The following is a 25,039-nucleotide window of genomic DNA, read 5'->3' as shown; positions in this document are numbered from 1 at the left end:
AATGGTTCTTTTATTAGGATTTGAAAGCAATAAGCACGCTGGTGTAGAGGTAGATGAGTTGTGATTTATTTGTTATAATTAGCAGGCAGTTGCAGTATAGGTGTTCCAGTTTCACAGCAATCATACATGCCTAACGAGACAGGTTCTAATTTCTAATCAGCTGATGGAAGCCCGGTCAGCAGCAGAAATATGGACCCCTGGTCTGAGGTGTACAGCATCCAGCGCTAGATCTGTACTGAGCTTCCAGCGTCCAGCTAACAGCTACTTTTACAACTTTTTAAACTCTTTTTTTCATAATAAAAACAGAGGCTGGTGAAGTCCCCCAATTATAATGTACCTCGTGCTTTTAATGAGCTGAGATCATACGAATCTTCACCCAGCTTCCTGTGTCCAAGTTCAAAAGTTTTAGATAAGCATGTTTACATGTGAGCAATACTCACCCCTTACAACTACGTTTCAGCCAGAGAGCAAGACAGCTAAAAGCAAGGCCTATTATATTTAGACCCATACAAAAATGGAAGGAATATATCTATATGATGTGAGAAAGGACAAAAGCCTGTCACTAACTCCTTGTAACAATATCTTCCGCATTATTTTCCCTTACAATACCCCACCTGTTGTATATATCTTTCAGGCTGAGTGAATGGCTGACATCTTTGGTGTAATGTTGAGTGATGGGTTAATGTGGCTGATATGTCCCACTTGTAACTGGTCATTCTTGTGTCCTCAGTTCTAGTCTTGATGACTTGGATGTAGAGAGTGTTGATGAAAGAAGTTCAAACAGGTCCCATCACTGCTACCCTTCAATGCCCTTCAGCTCTTCTGCTGCTAACAAAGACAAATTCAGTTTGTTGGAGCAAAGTTCAGAATCCATTCCTTTGTCCAACAATCTACAATCAAAGGTATTTAATGTGTACTGTTTTTTCTGTACCAAGTAAATAACCATGATTTTTTTAAAAAAATCTTTATTTAAGATGGTATGTTTAAGATGGTATAAATATGCAAAAATACATATTCATATTTTTGGTGGGTGCAGACCATTAGTTACTGTATGGTTTCCACCTGCATACTCACTACTAGAGTTGGGCATGAACTGCATTTTATAGTTTAGTTTGTGGTTCATGGCCAAACCACGAACTGCAAACTGATACAAATTGGGAAGTTGGTTCATGAACTGAACCAGTTTGTGACCCATTCTTTGTGTTCCTTGCCAGAAGTGGTGGCAAGCAGATAGGGAGCAGTTAAATGGCTGCTTTAAAATTCAAGGAAGTTTGTGATAGCTGTTCAGTTTGTGAACATAACCATGAAACCATGAAATTACCAAAATTCAACACACACTTATATTTATTGCCTCAACTCTTCTCTTGTAGATTATATTTAGCTCCAGTTATTTGTACATCCGATGAAAGTGTGTGAGGGAGGATGGAATATTTTATACACACCTCTATTGAAACATATTTAAAAGCTCTTATTCCAGCTACCTGATACTGATGGATGGGCCAGTGATAGTAGGCTAGGTGACCTGATTAAATTAAGGAAAACAGATTGCCTATACTTATGTGTGTGTTAAACATCTAAAACTTCTTGGCTTTCCAGAAGGCAACAATAGTTACTGTGGATGTTAGTGGTTAAGAAGGCTGACATGCACTCTTTCAAAATTTAAAAATCAGATTGTGTGCAGGGGATGCTTGCTCAGTTGAATCATTGGTACCCCAATGAGAATGCTGAGGGACATCCCTATTGAAAAATCAGTGTGTTAATGATGTGACATTCAGACCATGGCTGCTGTTTATCCTTTGTAGTAGTGAAAAATAGTTCAGTTATGCAAAAGAAACTGTCACACAGTGACTACATAGTCTGTAGTCGCTGTTGAACATAGTGTGTTATGAAATAAGCACCTTTTTTGATGCAAAGAGGCTTACATCTTGTTTTTTAAAACTGTCCTTATTTCTTCAATACTGTCCTTATTTCTTCAATAGGTAGAACATCAGCTCATGAATTAAAAGATGAGCAAACAAAATCTTTTTGGCTAAAATGTAATTGTAGAAAAGTAATGCTCACCCAATCTGAGCAAAGTGTGTCAAAGCAGTATTTTTCTGTGTTAAAGTACAGTCAGATTAGTTAGTGAGTAGGGGTTAAGAAATAGGAAATTTGCAACAAAAATGTCTACGTAGCCATTCTTTGAGATAAAATGTGGAATCAAAAGGGTTCATGGCTTTCGAACATACATCAAGAAGCAAGAACAAGCAGGCTACAATAAGCAGTGCTATAATATTTTAATATATATTTTTATCCTGAGGTTATTAGGATTGGAAAAATTATTTCAAGACAAAAGTGAATATGAACTGTACAACATTTTCAGCCTGAGGGCCACATCTGGATTTCCATCTGATTTGAGGAACCCAAATTGCACACGTACATCCTCAGCAGGAGAACAGGAAGAACTGGTGTCCAACTTGGATCCTACAGAAGCAGATGGAAACCCCAAGTGGCCTTCTTGTCTGCACTGCTGCTCTTAATTATTCTGAGCCACTGGGCTGTTGAACAGTTTTTACTGCATTGGATCACTTGCTGACTGCGTGGACTTTTGTGCTAATGCTATCAGAAAATTTATAAGGAGCCCGAGAGTCAGATGAAGAGTGTTTATAGGCTCTGTGTGGTCCTCGGGTCATAATAATTTATCCACTGTTGCTGTGGAGTATAATTTCCTTACTGAAAGGCTACTCTGTGCCAAGTTAAAACAGACTATGGCAGGAAAACAGTCCTATGCAGCAGTTTCACAATGAAAGTTCAGCAACTGGAACATGTCCAGAGAAACATAAGTGGACACACTCAGGGCAACCGAAACTTTGGAACTCCCTCCCCAGGGATTTGTCTGTCTTCCGCTATTGGTGCCTTCCAACAGTGGGTGAAGACTTTTTTTGTTTGGCAAACCCTCAGTAATGGCTATTGCCCCACCTCTCTGGTTCTGGTGTTGTATGTTTATGTGTTTTCACTTTATTATTTTATTATTTGAAATGTTGTCTGTAATTGTTCATATATTTTCATGTTTGCTGCCTTGGGGAACCCAACTGAATGGAAAGGTGGTATAAAGATGTTTTAAATAAATAATTATGAGTCTCCCGATATACCTACACCTACTTTTGTAGAAGATTTTCAAATAATTTTAAAAAATGCTCCTGCTGTTTATGAAAATTTTCTCTAAAATATTGAATATATTCTAGGAACCATTACTCTCTGGAATTCGATCACGATCCTATTCTTATACTTCACCCAAAGTCATCTTAGGAAAGTCACATGGTGCCCATGACTTCACAACATGTGATTCAAATGACGGTAAGCATTAGTTCTGCTTTCATTTGTTATACTCCCTTACTTTTTATTCAGCCTGAGATTAGTCGTCTGCCATCCCTACCTGGAATTGTACATTCAGATGATTCACATAATATCGAGCAATACCTTCCAAATTTGGAAGAGGGATGTATATTAGAACACAGGGAATCCGAGATTCCTCCAAGTGCTATACAAAAACAAAAAAACCACACACACACATACACGCATGTGTGTGTGTGTGTGTGTAGGGGATAGGATTGTGCCAACTGGCTTACTGCCAGTTACTAATTGTACAAACAGAAGCTTTATAGAAATTCAAGAAAATAAATAAACCAACAAATAAATAATGATAAATGTGTAGATATGAGGGATGGAGCCTGATCGTATGTTCCTAATTTCATATTCTTGCAACTATTGAACAAAAGCCTCGGGTTACAAGTGGAAAAAGGGATTTATGTGTATTTTAGACATACATATTCTTTATTCCAGCATAAACCTATTGATTTACTTGAGTCATGATTACCAGCTTCTCAGCATCTCTGGACATTAAATAGAATCCATTAACAACACGTTTATTGATTTAGATACTTTACTTATACCTGGCCTTTCTACCTGTTGTCCTCTCAGAGCCACAACATTTTTATGGTGGAGGGACAAAATATATAAGGAGAGAATTGCCTTTCCCCAGCTGCAAAGGTTCCACTCTTTGGCACACTTTGAGAGAGCACAGTGTAAGCTTTACCTTAGAATCCTGAAGGCAGCTTCACACAGGAGCATTGGATAGAGGCTAAAAGAATAAAGTTTCCTTGCTCATATTTACATCAATATACTATGCTCTCTGATCTGGCCTCTTGCCTGATCAGGGCCATAAAAGCTTAGCAAGTTAGAGAACAATACAGTTCCTACATGCTGCTAGAACAGAGTCATGGCAATGCAATGTATGCTGCAATGGAGACGAGAAGACAAGGCAATGTGATGTGTGACTGAGCACAAAGGCTCTGCTTCTCTTCCAGAGTGAAGAGGAAGTAAGTGGTCCCACCTGGAACAAAGGCCTCTGATTACTCAGAGGAGGAACCAGTGTAAACTGATTTCTTGGTAGAGTCTGCCATTCCTGAACTGCAGCCAGGCATTTCTCCTGAGCATATGCCCAGGACCTTGCAGTGTAGAACGACCAGTCCTTCAGGGTAGGCCTGGACCAAATAACTTGCTGATTGTATTCCAACACTACCTATTTGGGGCCCAAAGTGGCTTACATTGGATGCTTCTCCTTCATTTTATCCTTACAACAACCCTGTGACATAGATTAGGCTGACGCTGTGCAAATGACACAGCAACTTTCCATTGCAGAGTGAGGATGTAAACGTGGGTCTCCTGAATTCTGGTCTGATACTGGCTCTCTAAATTAAAGTGCTTTAAAGTCAGGATGGTTACTGTTGCCGAGTTGCAAACCATTACTGTGATCAGATCCTTAGTGCTCTCAACTGTATATCTAGATAAGCTGTTCCCACACAGACTTGCAGGATGCCTCAGCAGCTTTTGTCCTGCCAGGACATAGGTACTATCATTGACTATATAGTGCACACCTCTGGCTTCCTGTGCTGGACAATCTCAGAGAGCAAATTGTTCACTCCGTTTTCATTCTGTGATCAGTGAAACTGGAAGTGTGTTTTGCCTCACAATCTGGTGGTGCCATCTTTATTATATGGTCTGATGGCCTAATTGTTGCCTTCACATAGACTCAAACCTTGTAATAAACATGGTGTCACCTTCAAAGTTATAAAGTGCATCTGCTTGGAGATGACCATGTGATTAAATCTGATGGAATTTTCCTCATAACTCTAAGAAACTATTTTTCTCACACACAAGTGTGAGCAAAGGCTTTATCACATCTTAATTAAAATCTAGGATCATGGCTGGAGGCAAGACGAACCTGTGTTGTGAAGTGTGGGATTTTGCTTTAGATCTCTGAGAAAACTCTCTGAGGACAAAAAACAACAGGTGTATTAAAAGCATGGGGTGTATTAAAAAAGCAGCATATGCTTTTACTTTATTTACTTCTTAAAATGGAAATCCCATCTACTTCAGAGACAGGCATTCTGTTCTCTGTAAATCCAGACTGAATGGCTTTTATCCATACAGTTTTTATCCAAAACCTGAGTAGGCATGTGTGTGTTTTTATGACCATCATGGTTTATCCGTCCTAAAAATATGCGTGTCAGTTATATATTATAACTATATATCTTGCCTTTAGAATGCTGTTCCCTGTGAGGCTTGCCTGTAGAGTTACCATCTGTGGCCTGGGGAATTCTGGGAGATTATGGGAGTGGAGCCTGGGGAGATTGGGGTTTGAGAAGGAATGGGAGCTCTGCAGGGTATAATGCATAGAGTTCACTGTCTAAAGCAGCCATTTTATTCAGGGAAAAGAATCTTTGTTATCTAGAGATCAATTGCAATTCTAGGATACCTCCAGTGAGGATAACAGCCCTACTTACTTGGCACCTACTTTACTATTATTTAGGCTAAATCACATATTTTTTTTCTTAGACTTTTACTTAGAAACCTTGAGAGCATGTCCTCTTAACCTGTGAAAATCATAGAGCAAGATCCAAAAGCTTGCCACAATTATATCCAATAACTGTGAAAACACAATATATGAAAAGCGATTAATATGCAGCAAACAAATGTTATACAAAATAAGAAAAAATTACAAAATTTAAATTATTTTTACAGATCTGGACCAAGAAAAGTCTTACATACATGTATGGCTACGTGTTCTCAACATACCTTCCTTATTAACGGATCCTAAAGATCTTATTGAGGATAGATTGGTATCAGAGAATAGTGTTTTCATTACTTCACTATTCATTAACATCCCCCTGAATCCCTCAGAATGAAGCTTGGTTGGCCCTTGAATTGAATCTTCTCAGGATTGCTGTTACTTCTATTGTACTTTCATATATTGTGTTTTTACAGCGTTGTCTTCCGCACACAGAGCTTTATTGAAGGTTCGTTATACTGTGTCCCCACTTTATAGTGACTCTTAGCCTTGGAGCCAGTATTGTGTATGGCTAGTGCTGGACTAGGATCTGCAGTATTTTAGGTCTGGACCCCCACTCTTGCCATGAAGCTTGCTAGATGATCTGGTCACAGGGTTCTGAGGATGAAATGGGGAAGGGAGAAGTATGCTGCCTTGAGTTTTCTTGGGGAGACTGTAGTAGGTTCATATTCTAGATAGATGGCCCTAGTATTTTCTTTTCAGTACATTTGAATGCAGTGCAGATTCAGTGTTGTGTAGTGATTAGAGCTGGATTCAGACCATGGATATCCAGATTCAGTCCCCCGCTTCCCATGGAAGCTCACTGAGTGATCCAATCATTCGATCAGTCTCACCTTCAATACAGGGTTTGTTGTGAGGATCAAACAGAGGAGGGGAGAATAGTGTACATCATCCTGAGTCCTTTGAAGGAATGCCAGTATAAAAATACCTACACACAAATGCAGTTTAAAACAAATATTTCAGAAATCCTAACCCTCTCGCCAACAGGAAGCATTTACCTGTGCAATTTAAAAGTAATTGAAAAACTATTCATAGTCTCAGTTTAGATTATGATTAGAAAATGAGGACTTGGGAGGTGGCCCAATATTCAACGTATAGTTGAATATTATAAGGTTGTTATTACATTTGTATATTTCCGTCATTAGTTACATACAACATGCTAAAAGGAAACAGTCCTTGGAAGCAGAAAAGGTTGTTGTGATTTGCTTGATACGCAGCTGTTTTGGAAACAGAAGTGGTATTTTGCTGCTCCCTCACTTGGACCTATGAAGAAGATTTCAAGAGAAGGAAAGAAAGGAAACATTTTTGTTTCTCACTTAAAAATGGTCACTCATGCCTGCTTATAATAATCAAACAAATTTCAGAATGAAACTTTTGTGAATATGGCAGCACAGTTGATTTATGTAGGTTATCTTTTGTTTTGTAGAACAATGTGTATACAGCTTGACTGAACAGTCAAAAGAAAAAAGGTATTTTAAAAAGATTATTATTATTATTATTATTATTAGAACACAAGCACTAACAACTATTAAGAGTTATATCATTATAAATCCTGCACTAATCTGATGCTCCATTTCCTGGTAGGTTGTGAAGAAGTGCCATACTTCATTAACATGAAATTAAAGTCCATGGAGATTAGAAACTATTAAATGTTCATTATCATGTTGTATGTTTCTTCCAGTAGCCCAATCACAAATACTAGCTGTGTATCAGAAAGAAGTATGTTAAGGAAATTTGTGTAACATGATGAAAGATTTGCTGATGTGTTTTTAGAATTCGGGAAGAAGACTGGGATAAGTACATTATGCCTACAAAATCTGAATCTGAAAAATACAAAGTCAGCCGTACTTTCAGCTTTCTGATGAACAGAATGGCCAGTACACGAAATAAGTCCAAGGTAATTTCAGGCATGATGTACACAGTATTTCAAGGAGTCTAGTGACAATTCTACCAATGTTGAACAGTGTTTAAAAGAGAAGGAATGCTAGAAGTATTTTGTTATGGATGAAGCTATGGAAATACACTGTCACCAACAGGCAGGCAATGAGTGTCACCCAAGGGTTAAAAAACAAAAAGATTTGGTTTGATATTGAGTGCAAAAATAGCAGGAGGCAAGTCAGGAAGAATCGCTATAAGTTTAAGAAATCTAATAAGTTTGCTATGCGAACAATATATGTTAATTCAAAGTATAGACCTAGGATCCTTCTTAAGCACAAGAAGTGCTGCAGTATCCAGCAGTCTTGGGCTGATCTGGTTGAGGCATCAACCAGTAAGGATATGACCGTTTATGCACTGGAGGTTTCATGCCGAGCTGCAGGCTGGAGTTTTAGTCGTGGCAGGTTGCCCCACCTCTTCCTGCACCCACACACGGGGGAGCATTTGGCCTGGTGCACTTCATCTTCCCCCCAATTTGTGCTCCTGCATGGGAGCTGGGGCAGTGAAGTTCCAAGTGTGTAAATGGCCTATGAGAGCCTTTTGGAGCTCATTAACAGGTCATCAGCTCAAAGGAAACAAAATGTGGATAATTTTCTCCCCTGCAATAAGTGGGTGGAATACTTTATGCCTTTATAGGTAGCTGATGCCTCTTCTCTATCATCGACTATTGAGCCTATATTGGATTATAAAGGCAGAGATTCCTTGGTTCCTGGATATGTAAGTTCACACCTTGAACCTTATTGCTGATTTAAAGGCAGGCATGGCAGCAGGGCCTGATGGATACCACCTGACTTAATCAAGGATTTTGTCAGTTGGTGGTCCCCAATTCTAATTTACTTTTAAGTTATGTCAGGAGGAAAGTATGTTAGGAAGGGGAAGCCTTTACTCAAGTGCTGAAGCTCTGTGTGTAGACTTCTAGTTCTTGGCATTACTTGGCGTTAACAGTTTCAGTAGCCAGCATTGTACAAAACATGGAGGTGACCCATTCCTTGCCCAGAAGGCTTATTGTGTTAGGATCAACCTATGCATACTACGGAATGAAGTAGGAATGTGTTGGTAAAACCTAAAGTGGCATAATGGATATCTGTATATCAGATGGGGGGAATTATGATTTGTAAATGTTCTCTTTTATTTTAAAACACTTTACTATCCCAGGACACCACCCTTTCATTCTGTTTCCTGTTTTGATTCACTAGAAGTACACAAAATATAAAGATCTTTAAAATAGTGGAAAATGCACTAAATTGTACACCAAATATGTTTTTGAGGAACAGGTAGCACAATACTTTTGGGCAACCAAAATATTTCCTGAAATGGGTTTGGTTCTTTTTAGTCTGTTTAATGTTATTGGTTCCTAGACTTAGGGCTACTTTGAAGCTGTTGTTATTGCTGCCATTACTGAGTCTTTTCTGGATCACCTTCCAGTAGTCATAAAGAGTATATATCCAGTGAGGTTTCACAGTGTGCTGGCCAATAAAAATTGCCCTCATCTCACTGTGCAAACGTTTTGTCCCCCTTTCAATGTCATAACCCAGGATTGCTGAAAGGGGATTCACTTTTCAGCAGTGCTGAAAATGTCTGTGGAAAGTACCTTCTGTTGACTTAGTCTTGGTTATTTGCTAATAGATAACTAGGGAACTGGTAGATGTTCAGATAAGGCTCTGTGACTGAATTTGATTTTCAGGAGTTGCCGTAGACTTGGAAGTGTGTTTTATGGGGAAATATATAGAATGAAGAGGGGCTCCTTGCCTCAGGTACCTTTTTTTTTTTTTTTAATAAAAGAGGAAAAGATAGTAGGAAATCTTTCTTATAAGGAACTTTCCCACCACTTCACATTGAACAAGAGGGAGATAACAAAGCCTTCTGGATATATTTTGACAGCTAATAAACTGAATTTTATTTTTCTTTCTTTCTTGTTATAAAGGCAAAAAATAAAGATGCCAAAGAAAGAGATAAACTTTTTAGGCACCAGTTTGTGTCTGGAACTTTTGCTGGGGTAATGCCGTGTTTCGCATGTGAGAAGCCACTTTTGGGGAAAGAGTCCTTGCAGTGTTCTTGTGAGTAGCTGTTTTTTATTATGTAGAATTTAAAATATGGCTTGCATCTGTGAAGGTGTCGAAAAGGTCAAAGTATCTTGAAATAAATGTTCTTACAGTCAGAGAATTGTACAGAGTCTTACATTTTGAATTTTTCTTTCAGATTGCAATGCAAGTGTGCATAAAGGTTGCAAGGATTGTACACCTGTGTGTACAAAAGTAAGTCTATGCAATCTCTAAACATTGCTGCTATTATTACTTTATTGCTATTTGCAATCTGCTATTATTAGTTTATTTCCCTCCCCACTCTCCACTCCCCCTTTCACGTAATCTATGATCCAAAGCATGGGACTCTACAGTATGTCTAAAAAATATTTTATACTATACTTCATCAAAGATTGTTGACATTCCTGAGTTGCTTGATTCTTTTACACCATTACAGTGCCCTTTAGTGTACAGTGCATTTGGTGTAAAAGTAATGTTAAAGAATTTGATGCTTTTAATGGGAAAATTCAGTCCAAGTAAGAAGAAGAGTTGGTTCTTATATGCTGCTTTTCTCTACCCAAAGGAGTCTCAAAGCGGCTTACAATCACCTTCCCTTTCCTCTCCCACAACGGATACCCTTTGAGGTAAGTGAGGCTGAGAGAGCCCTGATATTACTGCTTTGTCAGAACAGCCTTATCAGTGCTGTGGCAAGCCCAAGGTCACCCAGCTGATTATTTGTGGAGGAGAGGGGAAACAAACCTGGCTCGCCAGATTAGAAGTCTGCACTCCTGACCAGTACACCAAGCTGGCTCTTGACAAAATGGAGACTTGGGGATTTGCACAACGAACCATGAAATTGAAACATATAATTTTTGAGTCAGACCCACAGGGATAGGAAGCAGTACTGTCTGTAGTTAAATAAATCAGTAAAGTTATTGAAAGAGTAATTTATGGGAGATGCTTCAGGTGAACTGAAATGTTGCTTGTGATAGCAGAAGGCTATAAAGAGAGGAGCAGCTTCTTAAACCCCATTTCCTTTCTTTCTTTTCTATTTATTTCATGTTAACTCTTGAGGCAAGTCTTGCATTCGAATTGGTGAGATGAGGGAAGCCTATGGATTATGTCATGTGCATTTGTAATTATTAAATGCAGTAAACACCTGCCAAAACTTAATTTGACAGGGAAGATTTAGAGTTCGTAGAGTTCTGCAGGTTCTGCAAGACCCTTATTGATGTAAACCGCCCCAAGGTGACTAGTCATATGGAACCGGAATAAAAGCCTCAATATAAAATTTTAAACAATAAAGATTTAGGAAATAAGTTTGATGCCATTTAGGTGAAACATTACTGAACAGCAATGTTCTTTCCAACCACATCATTTCTTGAGGGACTGTGTATTGAAACACATTAAGGGCCAATCTGGACAGGGTAAAAGGCTACCCATTTCTGTAGCAAAACAGCTACAGAGATGGGACAATTAGACAGTAATGCTAGAGGAGGAGAACTTCAGCCCTTCCCTTCTTGAAGCATAAGAGGTAGCCTAAAGTATTCTATATGTTGCAGTCCATCATGATGTAGCATAACATATGAAAACATACTAGCATGGCATAAGCATAAAATTGGCAGGGCTTCTTTTTGGCCTATATCCTTTCTATGGCTTTTTGCCCTCTGATGTCAAGTGATCCTTGGGATCCAGTCAGGAATCCCTTTTGATGGAACTTTCCAGAGGATTTCAATGTCTAATTCCCATCTGATTATTCAGTTGAGCACAGCTTCTTAAGATTAACTGATTACCTCATGTTTAACTATGGCCTTGAAAGATATAAGGACAGTATTTGTAGAAAGGCCCAAATCACAGACACCTGTGAGCTAGAGCGCGCCTTGTAATAATCACATTAACTCTTGAGGGAAATTTAAGTGCTTTGCCTCACAGTCCCTCATTACTAATTTTTGACCTAACTGAAGAATGAGCACCACAGTGTGCCGCTTATACCCAGAATTAAACTTTGTTGGTCTTAAAGGTGCCACTGAACTCAAAACTTTGCTTCAGACCAACACAGCTACCCATCTGAATTGCTGCTGCTATAATCTTAGTCAACATCCCAGAATGAGTTCCACGCATTCTTCTCCTTGGGCTTTGTATACTTTTGCCTTAAGGAATATGGTTAGAATCATAGAATCATAGAGTTGGAAGGGGCCATTCAGGCCATTTAGTCCAACCCCCTGCTCAACGCAGGATCAGCCCAAAGCATCCTAAAGCATCCAAGAAAAGTGTGTATCCAACCTTTGCTTGAAGACTGCCAGTGAGGGGGAGCTCACCACCTCCTTAGGCAGCCTATTCCACTGCTGAACTACTCTGACTGTGAAATTTTTTTTCCTGATATCAAGCCTATATCGTTGTACTTGTAGTTTAAACCCATTATTTGATGCTGGTTGATACTGGAGCCAGTGGCAGGCATTAGATGAAGGACCACAAGGTTGCAGGTAGAGGACTATGGTCTTCAGGTGGCCACCTGCTGGTTATTTTTGCTGCTTAAAGGAGCCTGCACATACTTTTTCTGTAGTAACTCTTAACCTATGGAATGCGCTCTTGGAAGGGAGTGCTAGCCATAGAAGTTTTTAGGGGGTGCTGGTAAGCACTTTGAATAGGGTATAGGCAGAAGGTATTGGGGAGATGGTTTACTTTGTACATTTTAAAATTTAGAACTTTGAGCTACAAAGGAAAGGCAGGATATAAATAATTTAATAAATAACTTAGAATCCCTGACTATCACTGGCTGATCTGTGCGGATCTCAGACAGTGGTAGGACAGATTGAAGGAACCAGTGGCCTGAGGGGCAGCCCACCCCCTAAAGAATGAAGGGAAGAGAGGAAAACTAGATGGAATAGTCTGGGTAAGACGGGACAACTGGGAGAGAGAGGCCATCACAAAACCAGCGGATCAGAACAATTTTTACTAGGTTGACATAACCAGCCAAACAGTTGTATACCTTAAGAATCTGAATCCTGAGGCATTTGGGGACATTTTATTTTCAGAAAATGCAGCCAGCAGCTTCACAACTGTTTGAATGAACAGCTTTTCATGAGCCAAAATGGGCTTGTTCACCCAACCACTTTTGGGTCTTGCATTACATTACATCCATGTTGATAAAACAGCAAATGAATATGTACTTCATCTATAGCCTGTCTTATTGGTGAAGGTGGTAAAGTGGTAAAGCTATTTCTGAAATATTTTCAGTAACAAATTTATTTGGCAGTGAGATTCACGGCCAATGGCTTCAGCCACCCTGTTTTATGTATGTGGTGATTATAAACAGTGATCATTGATAGGGATATGTTCTCAGAAAGTGCATGATGTCTTCAGTGAATTAGTAAAATTCAATTTATAACATGGCATCAAAATGAAAGAGAAATATTGCCCCCTGGTGTACATCAATTATAGCAAAGCATCCACAGCAATTCTTGGCTTTTTGAATTTTTCCAGGATTCGTAGTACAAATTTAAATCACCAATTCTTCTCCCCCCCCTTAACGCTAGATATATATATTCTAACTGTAATAAATTGCAAGCAAAATATATATTACTTTATACCACTCCGCGATATAAATAAAAGGCTAAGGGGGGTGGGACTGGGCTGAGTCCGGGATCGAAATTTGCGGATTGGGCCCTTAGCCCCGGACTTTGGGGCTTCGTGACTTGGCCCCTCCGTTTGTCAGTCCATTGCCAAGGGGCCAATCAGAAGGTGTGTGCAGTGCGTCTTCCAATTGGCCACTTGGCACAGCCCTGACGACAGAGGGGCCAATCAGAAGGCACACAGCGCCTTCCGAATGGCCCCTCTACCATTTGCTACAGTCGGGAGCCATGTGGCGCCTCTCGACCCACCACCACCCCATGGAACATGCCAGGTTAGGCAGCTGGCCAGGAAAGGCTTTATCATGTTAGGTTTTATCATGTTAGGAGTCATTTAGCCAAATTTTGGATTTATTCCACATTTGCTAGAAGTACCTTCTATTTGACCCAATAGTAAAATTATCTAAAAGTTACTGGGTGCATAGGAAAGAGTTGCGATTGAGACTATATTTTAAATGTTTTGAAATGTATTTGTGTTATTTAGAGCATGAAGGCAAGCTATAGTGATTAGAGTGGTGGATAAGGTGGTCAGCTGAGGTTCAAATCCCCACTCTGCTGTGGAGGTTTGCTGTGTGGTCTGGGGCCAGTCGGTGTCTTTCAGCCTAGCTTACTTTGGGGTAAGCTAGGGGTTGTGAGGATAAAATGATTTCCATTGGAGAGACAAGTGAGATGTTAATTAACTAAATACACTCTTAATATACAAAGTATTTAGTGCATGAATATCTTTGGGCTTGTATATCTTTTTATATCTCTTTGGAATGAGGATGGCTTCAGTTATGTCGGAGTGTTAAATAGTGTCTTGAACAGTAGAGTGTTAATTGTGTCATCAGGTTTTTTTTACTACAAAAACATTCTTCTTTGCCAGAGATCCCAAGAGAGATGCCTCATTAAGAACAGAACACAAGCAATCCAGACAAGTAAGCACTGTAGTAAGCACGCTAAGCGTTATAAAGACATATTTTAAAAATGTTTTGTTCTATTTAGACATTTCCCCCCTAATTATAGAAAAAGTTCACAATAGGGCAGGGCTGAACTTCTACACAATCTCCACATAAACATACACTTTTGTTTGTTTGCTTAAACATGTCTGTCCCATGTCTTTTCTAAGTTCAGCGTAGTTTAAAATAGGCCGTGATCAATCAGTCAATAGTCCATTCTGTTAAAAGTATTAAAACAGTGGGAAGCTTTTTGAGCATATGCTTTAAAAGGATGAGCTCTACCAAAGGCCTGACTACTGACATTAGCCAAAGTGAAAATGTAAATGACTACTTGAGATGCTACTCCTGAAACTATCATTCTGTGAGTAACTGAGAGTATATGGGGATTAAGAACATCAGTGACATCATAGTGTAGGGGCTTGGAGGCATTGAATTACAGCCCTGGCATAACTTTCACAGTTCTGGAATCATACAGCATTTTCCAAGGTGTGTTTTCAAACTGCAAAATGTTTTCCCTGAGATAATTATTAATTACATAGTCCAGGACCCCAAAATTGATTCCGCTAGTTTCTGCCTTCCAAAACTTTATCCGCAGCTAAAGTATGACAAAAGTCCTTTGAAATTCTGTGGAGTTGTAATATTGTGTGGTGCATCCCAGGAATCAAGAGATTTGTGCTGTGTGAGTACAAATTCTCCTTTTAGCCTAAGGTTTAGATTGTGTGTCATGAAGCATTTATTCAGAATTATTTTTTTTTGAAAATCCTTACCTGAAGTGGTTAATTTCCAGATCCATCATTCAGAGATATTCCACAGCCAGTATTGTCCCCAGTTCACTTTTCTACGTCCACACCCATTGGACTGTCCTTTGTAAAGAAAGATGGATCGCAGCAACAACACTCATCCAAAAGTGTTCTGAGTTCCAGTCTTGAAAGGTAGATGGCGCTTTCTACATGTGTTGTGTGAATACTTGACGGTCAGAGTGAGTTACTTGATCCTTGTGTGATTTTGCTTTACCTCTAGAAAATGTTCATCCCCTTTGGAGACAGACACCGATCTTTTGAGATCCAGATCACACTCTGAAGAACTCTTACAATCAATTGGGAGCGCGTCGTCAGTTGAGTCTTTTGTGCTTGAAGGTGTGTTGAAAACATTAGACAACACTGAGGCATAACAATGACCCCAAATACAAGCATACTTTATTATGCCTTTTTCTCCCTGACTGCTCTGGCTTGCTGAAATGTGGCCATCATTTGAATTTGAAACTCACTCATCTAACTCAATATCTGTAACATAAATAAACCCGACTGGGCTGGTGGGAGGAGTTGGGACTCATGGCCTATCTGATTGGCCATCTGTCCAATGAATGGCTGATCAGGTAGGCTGTTCTACCCCTGGCTACATCCCCATCCAATGTCTTCCTTGTGGAAGAAGTGCCAGCCCATGGTAAGCCAGGCAGCAAGCGGGAGCTGGGAGGGACAGGGGTAGAGAGAGCCAGGGTCTGGACCTGTGGACCTGGGGGAGGAGGGAGGTAGCCCCTGCCAGTGCTCCCCCCTTGCCAGGCCTAGGCAGGGCTGCCGAGGGGACAGGGGAAGGCTAGCGCCTGTTGTATTTTTTGTTCAACAGAATTTTCTGTTAGACAATATATAAATCAGGAGTCCTCTCTAGAGATAAACAGAATTTATTCCAGCATATTCTTTTGTGAGCTCCGTTTATAAGATCCAAGCATGTGCTAGTTCATTAGATCTACTAGTGTTGTCTACTCTGACTGAAAGAAACTTTCCAGAATCCTGTGCCAAGAAAGATTTTTCCTAGCAATTGCCACCAGATACACATTAACTGGAGATGCCAGAGGCTGCATCGTGCATATGCTTTGTCACTGAACCATAACTCTTTTCTGATCATGTTTCTTTGATTGCTTGATTGAAATAATTTTTTACCTTCCCACAGATGATGTTGATGGCTCTTTGTGGAGTGACCTCAGTACTGACACTCTTGACTTTGAGGGAGAGTCTTGGAGCCTTGTGGTGGACCCTTGGTTTTGTAGCAAGCAAGAAAAGGAGGTCATCAAAAGACAAGATGTGATTTTTGGTCAGTATGTCCAAGATCTTTACAAGGGTCCATATAACTGGATGGAAATGATTATGTGCTGGAATTGCTTGTGGAATGAATGAAATTGTATGTTATTTCATAAATTGGCATGATGCTTTTATTCTTTGTTTTTTGATTTGATAACCTGGCATTCACTAATAAAGAAGGATATGTTAATAAACTTCAAGTTAAATCTTTTAAAGTTTTTAAAATTTCAGTAACTGGATCAATTACTCACATGTGCATAGATACAGCATACTAGGCATGGCTATTATGAATGCCCTAGGAATGCCCAGCCAGAGGTGGATGTGACATTGCATGATATACTGATGGGCATTGTTGCCAATTCCAGATAAAACTGGGAATGACGTAGTGTCATCTGATGTTACATCTGGGGTTTCATTGGGACAGGTAATTGACATGTGTGATATCATGCATGCAAGGTCAGGTGAGAGGACCCTGCCAATGGCTGAGTACCTGCCTGAAGTGGGCAAATGGAATGCCTGTTCTGCCAACAATGTGAGCTTCCCATAATGTATTGTTGGCCATTACATGAACCAGAATAGTGGAATGGTTGACATCTTCACCTTATCTAGGGTTGCTAGGTCCCTTCTGGCAAAAAGTAGGGGATGGGTGTGTGTGTGTGTGTGACTTGCCAAGAGAAAGAAGAAGGCTCAGGTCATGTGACATCATTGTGCTAGAGGCTTCTGGATGACATTCTGGTATTTAAGTAAAAACTCTATGGTCAAACTGACTTCTACCATCTACCATAGAGCTTTTGTCCAAATACCAGAGCATCACACAAGAAGTCGCTGGTGTGACGTTACTTCCTGTGTGTTGCTGGTAGCATGGCCAGGGCCTTCTTCTTTCTACTTGTAAGTCCCCCTGTTGGACAGCTGTTCAGTGACTTGGGCAGGCCTGGTAGCAGGAAACCCCAACCTCCACCAGGGGGTCTGGCAACCCTGCTCTAATTCAGCACGGCCTTTCTTATATTCTTGTGAACCAGTGCACTGCATTGAAGTAGGTTTCCATTTGCAGATCAGCTACTGAGTACAAGAACCTTATGTTCCATCAAATAGGCCTCCTTGAATAGTCGCCATGCAGAATATCTACTGGTAGGCTACATCTGAAGAAACTGTATAGCTGTATTGAGATGTTGAAATTTTAATATTGTGCTGTGTTTATCATTTTAAGGTTTTATTAATTATTTATATTTAATTCGATGTGGAATGATTGTTTTATACTGCCCTGAGCCGCAAGAGAGGGTAGTATATAAATAAAATTAATAGTAATAATATCTGATAGTTAATGAAAACTGTATGTCATTACAGAGTAGTTCAGCAGTGGAATAGGCTGCCTAAGGAGGTAGTGAGCTCCCCCTCACTGGCAGTCTTCAAGCAAAGGTTGGATACACACTTTTCTTGGATGCTTTAGGATGCTTAGGGCTGATCCTGCGTAGAGCAGGGGGTTGGACTAGATGGCCTGTATGGCCCCTTCCAACTCTATGATTCTATGATTCTATGATTCTACTAGATGCTTCATGAGACCAGCAAAGGTTGTACATCTTCCTGATTTGCTTGTGTTCTCTGATAAATAGCAAAGAACATGTGTGGTCCGCTATTTGATGAAAATTAAGTGTATTTTAGTCATTGCTATCTTTGGGTTTATTTATTCAGTCCAGGGTTATTTAGGGCCTTTTCACAAATTGTGTTCATGTTTCCAATATTCTGTATACTGTCGGTACTTTTAAAAGTACATTCCATTGTGAGAAGTACTCAAAGTCATGATATTGTACTAGGTCTTGAACACTCTTGCCAGGAGCTGCATCTCATAAAGAAGATCCATATTTGGTTCCTTCAGGGGTGATTTGAGCAGTGTGAAAGAAATTCTGCAGGGTGATTTTTTTCCTAGTGTTGTAAATAACACCAAACCCACAAGGATGTATCTGGAATGCACAGCATAACGTGCAGGGGTCTAGTTTGGGATAATCATTATATGTTTTTTCTCTCCACTGCAGAGCTGATGCAAACAGAAGTGCATCACATCCACACCTTGTTCATTATGTCTAAGATATTCCGGAAGGGAATGAAAGAAGAACTGCAACTGGACCACAGCACTGTGGACAAAATATTCCCCTGTTTAGATGAGCTCCTAGAACTTCACCAGCAGTTCTTTTGTAGTTTGAAGGAGAGACGGCAGGAGTCAAGTCAGGGAGGAAATGACAGGAACTTTGTAATCAGCAGAATTGGAGATATACTTGTACAGCAGGTAAAACACAGATAAAAATGATACTTCCCTATTGGCATTTAACCAAGAAAGCCAAAAGTCTTACATAATAGAGCAAACCCCCCCCCCCACTTTGGTGTAGTGGTTGGAGTGTCACATCCTAGGCCTGGAGGGATCCAGGTTCACGAACCCATTCAGCCATCAAGCTCAGACTGGTCATTCTCTCTCTGCCTAACCCACTTCTCAGGGTTGTTGTATGGATGGAATGAAAAAATAAAGAACAAAGGCAGGATAAAATGTACTAAATACATTTGTAAATGGTATTCAAATGTCTTCAGGTTGATAGAATGCTGAGATTTTATCTTCAGCTATGCTCATCACCAGATCTTCCATTCAAGGCTTTATTAACCACTTCATACTAGCATGAATACTGCTTTAGGATGCTTAGGGCTAATCCTGCGTTGAGCAGGGGGTTGGACTAGATGGCCTGTATGGCCCCTTCCAACTCTATGATTCTATGATTCTGTGAATATACCCAATGAAATATTTTTCAGTGATTTCCCCCTCCCACTGCAGAGCTCCTTCATGCTGTCCATTGAGGTCCCTTTTCTCCTAAAAGCAGCTTATTTTGACATGGGGGGGGGGGGGAGAGGAGTCAAAATGCTGAAAAAATCCCTTCTGTCTGTGTAATTGCTCTGATGGATCCATGGCAGTTTCTAAAACTGTTGAATTTCCACTTTAATATATGAATATTTTGAATAAGAGCAGTTTTATATGGATTAGGAATACCATTTCGATACAATTTACAATGCAGGATGTGTTTATTTTCAGTAAAATTTCAACTGACTTTAGAGGTAAGTCTGCCATATTGTTTGTGACTCATTTGATATTCTAATAAATACAATTTAATTGTTGCATATAATCAGTTTTCAGAAGAAAATGCAGCCAAGATGAAGAAAATATATGGGGAATTCTGCAGTCATCAGAAAGAGGCAGTCAGCATTTTTAAAGAGCTGCAGCAAAACAAAAAGTTCCAGAATTTCATCAAAGTAAGTTTGCAACATCACCTGTGGTGTTCCTATAATGAAGAAAGCAGGAATAAATGAATCCTGATGGAAAGTTATTGTCATTTTTAACGCACTTAAGTTTGTTAAAGAATAATGTTTAATTAAGGAAAAGTTATGGACACAGCTATTTCAGGCACAAAATATTTCATTCCATTCCCAAATTGGGCTCATGACATTCAATAAAACTTTTCCGAGGGAAGATTTGGAATTTATTCCTTGCAAATTCCAAGTGATAACAATTTCTGGTTCCTATTTTGTTTGTTTTAACCTCCTAACATTACAATGCTCATGTGAATAACTCTTAGCAAGACCTGGCTGCCATTGGCCTGTTAAACTAAATAAAATCTAAAAACCCACCTCAGATGAGCAGGGCAGGAACGACAAATGGAAACAGGAGTCACTGTAGTTCTTGTTCAAATAACTTTGGCCTTTGTGTGCCATAGGCTCATTACTTTGAACTGCAGATATTCAGAGGCGTTTCATTGCCTGATAATTCAGGGAGATTAAAATACATAGTCGATTTATTGTTTGCTTCCAGCTAACTATTTTACTTGAAGACAGTGTATAACAGATTAATAACCAGAGAAAAGCAATAGATCAGCTTTTTCCCAAATAAAAGAAAAAAAAGAAGCATGAAGTGCATCCAATGGATCACACAAGAACTACATTCAAAATTTATCTATTTTTACAGCTGCGGAGCAGTAATCTGTTGGCTCGGCGTCGTGGAATCCCAGAGTGCATTCTGCTGGTCACTCAGAGAATTACCAAGTACCCAGTATTAGTAGAAAGAATATTGCAATATTCCAAAGGTTTGTAGCAATTTTCATTCATATTCCATGAGAAATCCTAAATATTTATTCCATTGATTAACAATAGAGGCACTAAAAGAGTCTTTCCACCCCCAACTGACCTGGAGCTGCTCTCTCCATCCCTCCCATCCCCCACTGGTATCCAGGGAGGATCTGGCAACTGTATTTTTTCTGACTCCTATTTCTTTTTTCTCAATAAATTCCTGTTTCTTGTCCACTTCTGTGGGAAAAAATAGTGTGTGAGGAGGGGCTCAGAGTGTTTAGGGATTGCCTCACCTCAGTTGTTCAGCTTTGCTATAGGGTGCACTTAGAGAGCAAGAAAATGGGAATCCTTGAATAAACTTGGGGAGGTTTGCAGTGTGTGGTGAGTGTAATTCAAAGGAGCAGTGGATGAATGGATCAGGAAGAGTCGGCTGAAACTCAACTCCTCCAAAATGGAGGTCCTGTGGCTGGGAAGAAGAGGGCAGGAATAGGAAGCACGACTCCCCTGCCTTGATGGAGTGGAACTGACATCTGTACCATCAGCCAGGAATTTGAGGGGTAATCTTTGATCCATGGAGGCTCAGGTCATGAAGGTAGCAGTGAACCACTAAGAGCCAGCTGAGCTGGGAGAGCGGCAGTATAGATGTAAAACAAACAAACAAATAAATAAATAAAAATTCCAGCTCTCTCATACTGCTCTCTGCTTTGCTTCAACTTGAAGCGAAACAGTGACAAAAAATCTCCTCAAAACAGCCATTGGGAAACATAGGAAGAAGCCAGAAAATCAAAGCCAGCACAGAAACAATGCCAATGTGTGTAGAAGTAAGAGAAAAAACTAATAGACAGGGGTCTGAAAATGAAGGGAAATGAGGGGGAAATTACATTTATAAAAGGCCCATGGAAAGAGACAAAGAGGAAATGCACGCAGGATCTAATGACATATACTTAGTTCTCATACCTTTCTTCCATACAACCTCATGAAAGGAAAAAATGTCCATTTAATTCCTGAAATGGCAAAAAATATGGCAGAGGGCTTGCAGCTTGGTCCCATAGAAAATGGCTGTATGGGCAAAAGTCCCTTGCATGCAGGGAAGTGGGCAGGGAGTGGTTCCTATTGGCAGCGGAGGATATAATGAGTTTAAACTATGTGTAGAATGGTATCTCCTAGATATCCAGATAAATATTTACAGCCAAAGTAGTTCAGCAGTGGAATTGGCTGCCTAAGGAGGTGGTGCCTTCACTGGCAAACTTTAAGCAGTGGCTGGACAGATAGTTACCAAGGATGCTTTAGGCTAATCCTGCATTGAACAGGGAATTGGATTAGATGGACTGTTTGTCCCCTTCCAACTCTATGATTCTATCTAAAATTACTCCTCACCGTTTACTTACACTAAACCATTTTGTCGCTACTATCCTTTCTATATTTAAGCAGTATTTTTTAATGATGCATATTGTTTAATATATGGGTCATGAACTCTGCACAGAGATAATCTGAAAATTATGTTCTTTGTCTTGGGCTGTGAACATCCACTCAAAGGCCTTCCTGCAACTCTAAATAGATATATATTTGTTTGATTTTCTACAGAAGGATCTGAAGAACACCAAGATTTATGTAAAGCCATTGGTTTAATCAAGGATATGATAGCAGCAGTGGATCTCCAAGTTAATGAATATGAGAAAAAACAAAAATTGCTAGAAATCCTCAGTAAGGTAGAAAACAAAACGTATACCAAGTTGAAAACGGGGCATGTTTTCAGAAAGCAAGATTTGATCAAGACAGAGAGGACGCTTCTGCATGAAGGCTTAGTTTACTGGAAAACGGCTACAGGACGTTTCAAAGGTACTTGCCCTCTTAATTACAAACACAATGTTTTATGGGATTTTTGAAAAATGAATGATTACATTGTTTACCCTGTGCATTTCCCTGGAGGCTCAGGACAAGTACTCTGCAAAAAATGTATTTTGTACCTGGAAAAATGCAGAGTAATAAAAATGAACTAGTGGGAGACCTGCAAGGACTTTCAGGAAACATCTACCCCCCCCCCCGTTTCCTTCTTATCTGAAAGCCTTCTTCCCTTTCCTGTTTCCTATTCTCTTTCCCATTCAACTGCCAACTTATCTTATCTGTTCCCTGTCTTCAGCTTTCCCTCTTCTCTGGCATCTTCTTCCTGGGAAAAATCTAGAGGAGTTGAATGGTGTCATTCACCAGGCTGTGACCAGCTGTATGGTGTATGCCAAGCAGCTCTCTGCAGATTTGAGACCTACCACACAGGGTTGTTGTGCAAGTGAAACTGGATGCTGTTGCAGAGGGTGTTTGCCTCCTGTTTCATCTGCACCACAACCCTGTGCAGTAGTCCTCAAGGGTTTCAACTCCACAACAACCTGTGTGGGAGACTTTAAATGTTTCTTCTCCTCAACCGTGTCCAAACTCCATAGGAGCCCTTTCTGCCTGGGCAGCTGATCTTGATACTCTGCATATGAGCTGTAATTCCAGGAGCTCTCCAGGCCCCACCTGGAAGTTGGCTACCCCTGGGTTGGAGATATTTCTGGAGGTTTGGAGGAGGGCCTTAAAATCGTACAATGCCTCAGAGTCCAGCCTCCAAAGTAGCCATTTTTGCCTGCAGAGCTGATCATTATAATCTAGAGATGAGCAGTGATCTAGGTGATCCACTTTTATTAGGCAATGACTTGGCCTTGCAGACAACAACAGGGACTGCAGTTGCCAGCAGTAGGTCTCAAATATAGAATAGTACAGACACACTGAGAAACCAACACGGCAATAAAAAATATCCAAATTGGACTTATATAGAGTCGTCTCTTTTCAGTTTCAGTAATTCTTTTATTCTTATTTCACACAAGTCCCGACGACTTGAAAAAGCTGTAGGCAAAACATGTCTGGACTTGTGTGAAATAAGAATAAAAGAATTACTGGAACTGAAGAGAGATGACTCTATATAAGTCCAATTTGGATATTTTTTATTGCCATATTGATTTCCCAGTGCGTCTGTACTATTCTATATTTGTCTCTTAACTGGGACCCACCCCTCCCAGTTTATTCATTTTTGATTCAGCAGTAGGTCTCAGACTTCAGAAGGGCAGACATCACCAGCCAAGCAACCAAGTGGATTCTGGGGCCACGTGCATTCCTTTTGAAGGGAAGCATGTGAGGGGAGAGAGCTTTCCCTTCAACCTAACTGCCTAGAGATGAGCTGTACTTCCAGGGGATTCTCGGACCCCACCTGGAGGCTGGCATCCCTAAACTTCAGGGGGATACAATGCTACACAGTCACCCCTCCAAAGTAGCCATTTTTGCTTGCAGAACTGGTCTGCATAGTCTGGAGATGAGCAGCAATTCCAGGCCCCACCTGGAGGTTGGCTGTCCCTGGTCTGAACATATTCCTTGAAGTCTGAAAGTGGGGCCTCAAAAGTGTGTAATGCCCCCGCAGCCACCTAGCACCCTCTGACCTATTTTAGGTTAAGAAAACATTGCAGAGAGGAGGTAAGGTTGCCAGATTGGTGTAGATTCATCTTCTGGAATTCCACACTACCTAGATGTGCATAAACCTGACTAAGGTCAAGACTGCTGTGCACAGAGGGACCTCCTCTTAGGGTTGCCATCTTCCAAGTGAGGCTTTCTACCCCACCACCCTCACGGAGAGTCTGCTGTGGGGAGAGGAAGGGAAGTCAATTGGAAACTGCTTTGAGACACCTGAAGCCTGCTGGGTCACTGCGGCCCATTTTCAGTTCTCTCAGACCTCTCACAGCCCCACAGGTTGTGTATTGTGGGGAGACTAAGGGAAAAGGTGTTTGTAAACCACTTTGAGACTCCTTTGCGTAGTAAATAGCAGGGTACAAAAATCCAGCTCTTCTTCTTCTAAGGAGCTACCCTGAAGGAATCATTTGGACACATAGTATTTTAACAATAGTAAAAAAAATTGAGACAGAAGAAGCAGGATGGACAGCTGTGTACTGTGACTACCCCATGTGTATTAGGGCAGGGGGATAAGAAGGGAAATGATGTTGAATGCAGAACTGGGAGGAATTGGTTGCCATGTAATCTCCCCATAAGAAGAGTGTCTAGTCTGATTTCCCCTTCACATATCTGAAGACATGGCTCTGGAAAGCTGATCTGTAACCACTATGCCACAACTCCCAAAGGTCAGTCCTCTCCCACACTCAATGAACATTCCACACAACAGGTTCTTGACACACAACAGGTTCTTGAGAGCCAGTTTGGTGTAGTGGTTAGGAGTGCGGACTTCTAATCTGGCATGCCGGGTTCGATTCTGCGCTCCCCCACATGCAACCAGCTGGGTGACCTTGGGCTCGCCACGGCACTGATAAAACTGTTCTGACTGAGCAGTGATATCAGGGCTCTCTCAGCCTCACCCACCCCACAGGGTGTCTGTTGTGGGGAGAGGAATGGGAAGGCGACTGTAAGCCGCTTTGAGCCT

At 40.5% G+C, this 25,039-nt stretch overlaps 1 protein-coding gene across 5 annotated transcripts in view; it reads left to right on the top strand.

Annotated features, from left to right (window-relative positions):
* Nucleotides 1–25,039, top strand: part of ARHGEF28 (Rho guanine nucleotide exchange factor 28) — a 160,777-nt gene that overhangs the window by 95,292 nt on the left and 40,446 nt on the right. For all 5 annotated transcript variants that reach the window (XM_077347418.1, XM_077347417.1, XM_077347419.1 and 2 more), the window contains 14 exons: nt 731–902; nt 3,225–3,336; nt 7,317–7,359; nt 7,664–7,787; nt 9,750–9,882; nt 10,025–10,080; nt 14,341–14,392; nt 15,201–15,345; nt 15,434–15,549; nt 16,361–16,501; nt 18,519–18,769; nt 19,654–19,776; nt 20,486–20,603; nt 22,171–22,425. In XM_077347418.1, the coding sequence (XP_077203533.1) occupies nt 731–902; nt 3,225–3,336; nt 7,317–7,359; nt 7,664–7,787; nt 9,750–9,882; nt 10,025–10,080; nt 14,341–14,392; nt 15,201–15,345; nt 15,434–15,549; nt 16,361–16,501; nt 18,519–18,769; nt 19,654–19,776; nt 20,486–20,603; nt 22,171–22,425 (1,841 nt within the window). The remainder of the gene's footprint in view (nt 1–730; nt 903–3,224; nt 3,337–7,316; nt 7,360–7,663; nt 7,788–9,749; nt 9,883–10,024; nt 10,081–14,340; nt 14,393–15,200; nt 15,346–15,433; nt 15,550–16,360; nt 16,502–18,518; nt 18,770–19,653; nt 19,777–20,485; nt 20,604–22,170; nt 22,426–25,039) is intronic.

The sequence above is a fragment of the Paroedura picta genome, chromosome 7 (assembly GCF_049243985.1).
Source record: "Paroedura picta isolate Pp20150507F chromosome 7, Ppicta_v3.0, whole genome shotgun sequence".
NCBI classification, from domain to species: Eukaryota; Metazoa; Chordata; class Lepidosauria; order Squamata; family Gekkonidae; genus Paroedura; species Paroedura picta.
The sequence above is the reverse complement of the archived record's forward strand: the minus strand, read 5'-3'. Positions and strand labels throughout refer to the sequence as shown.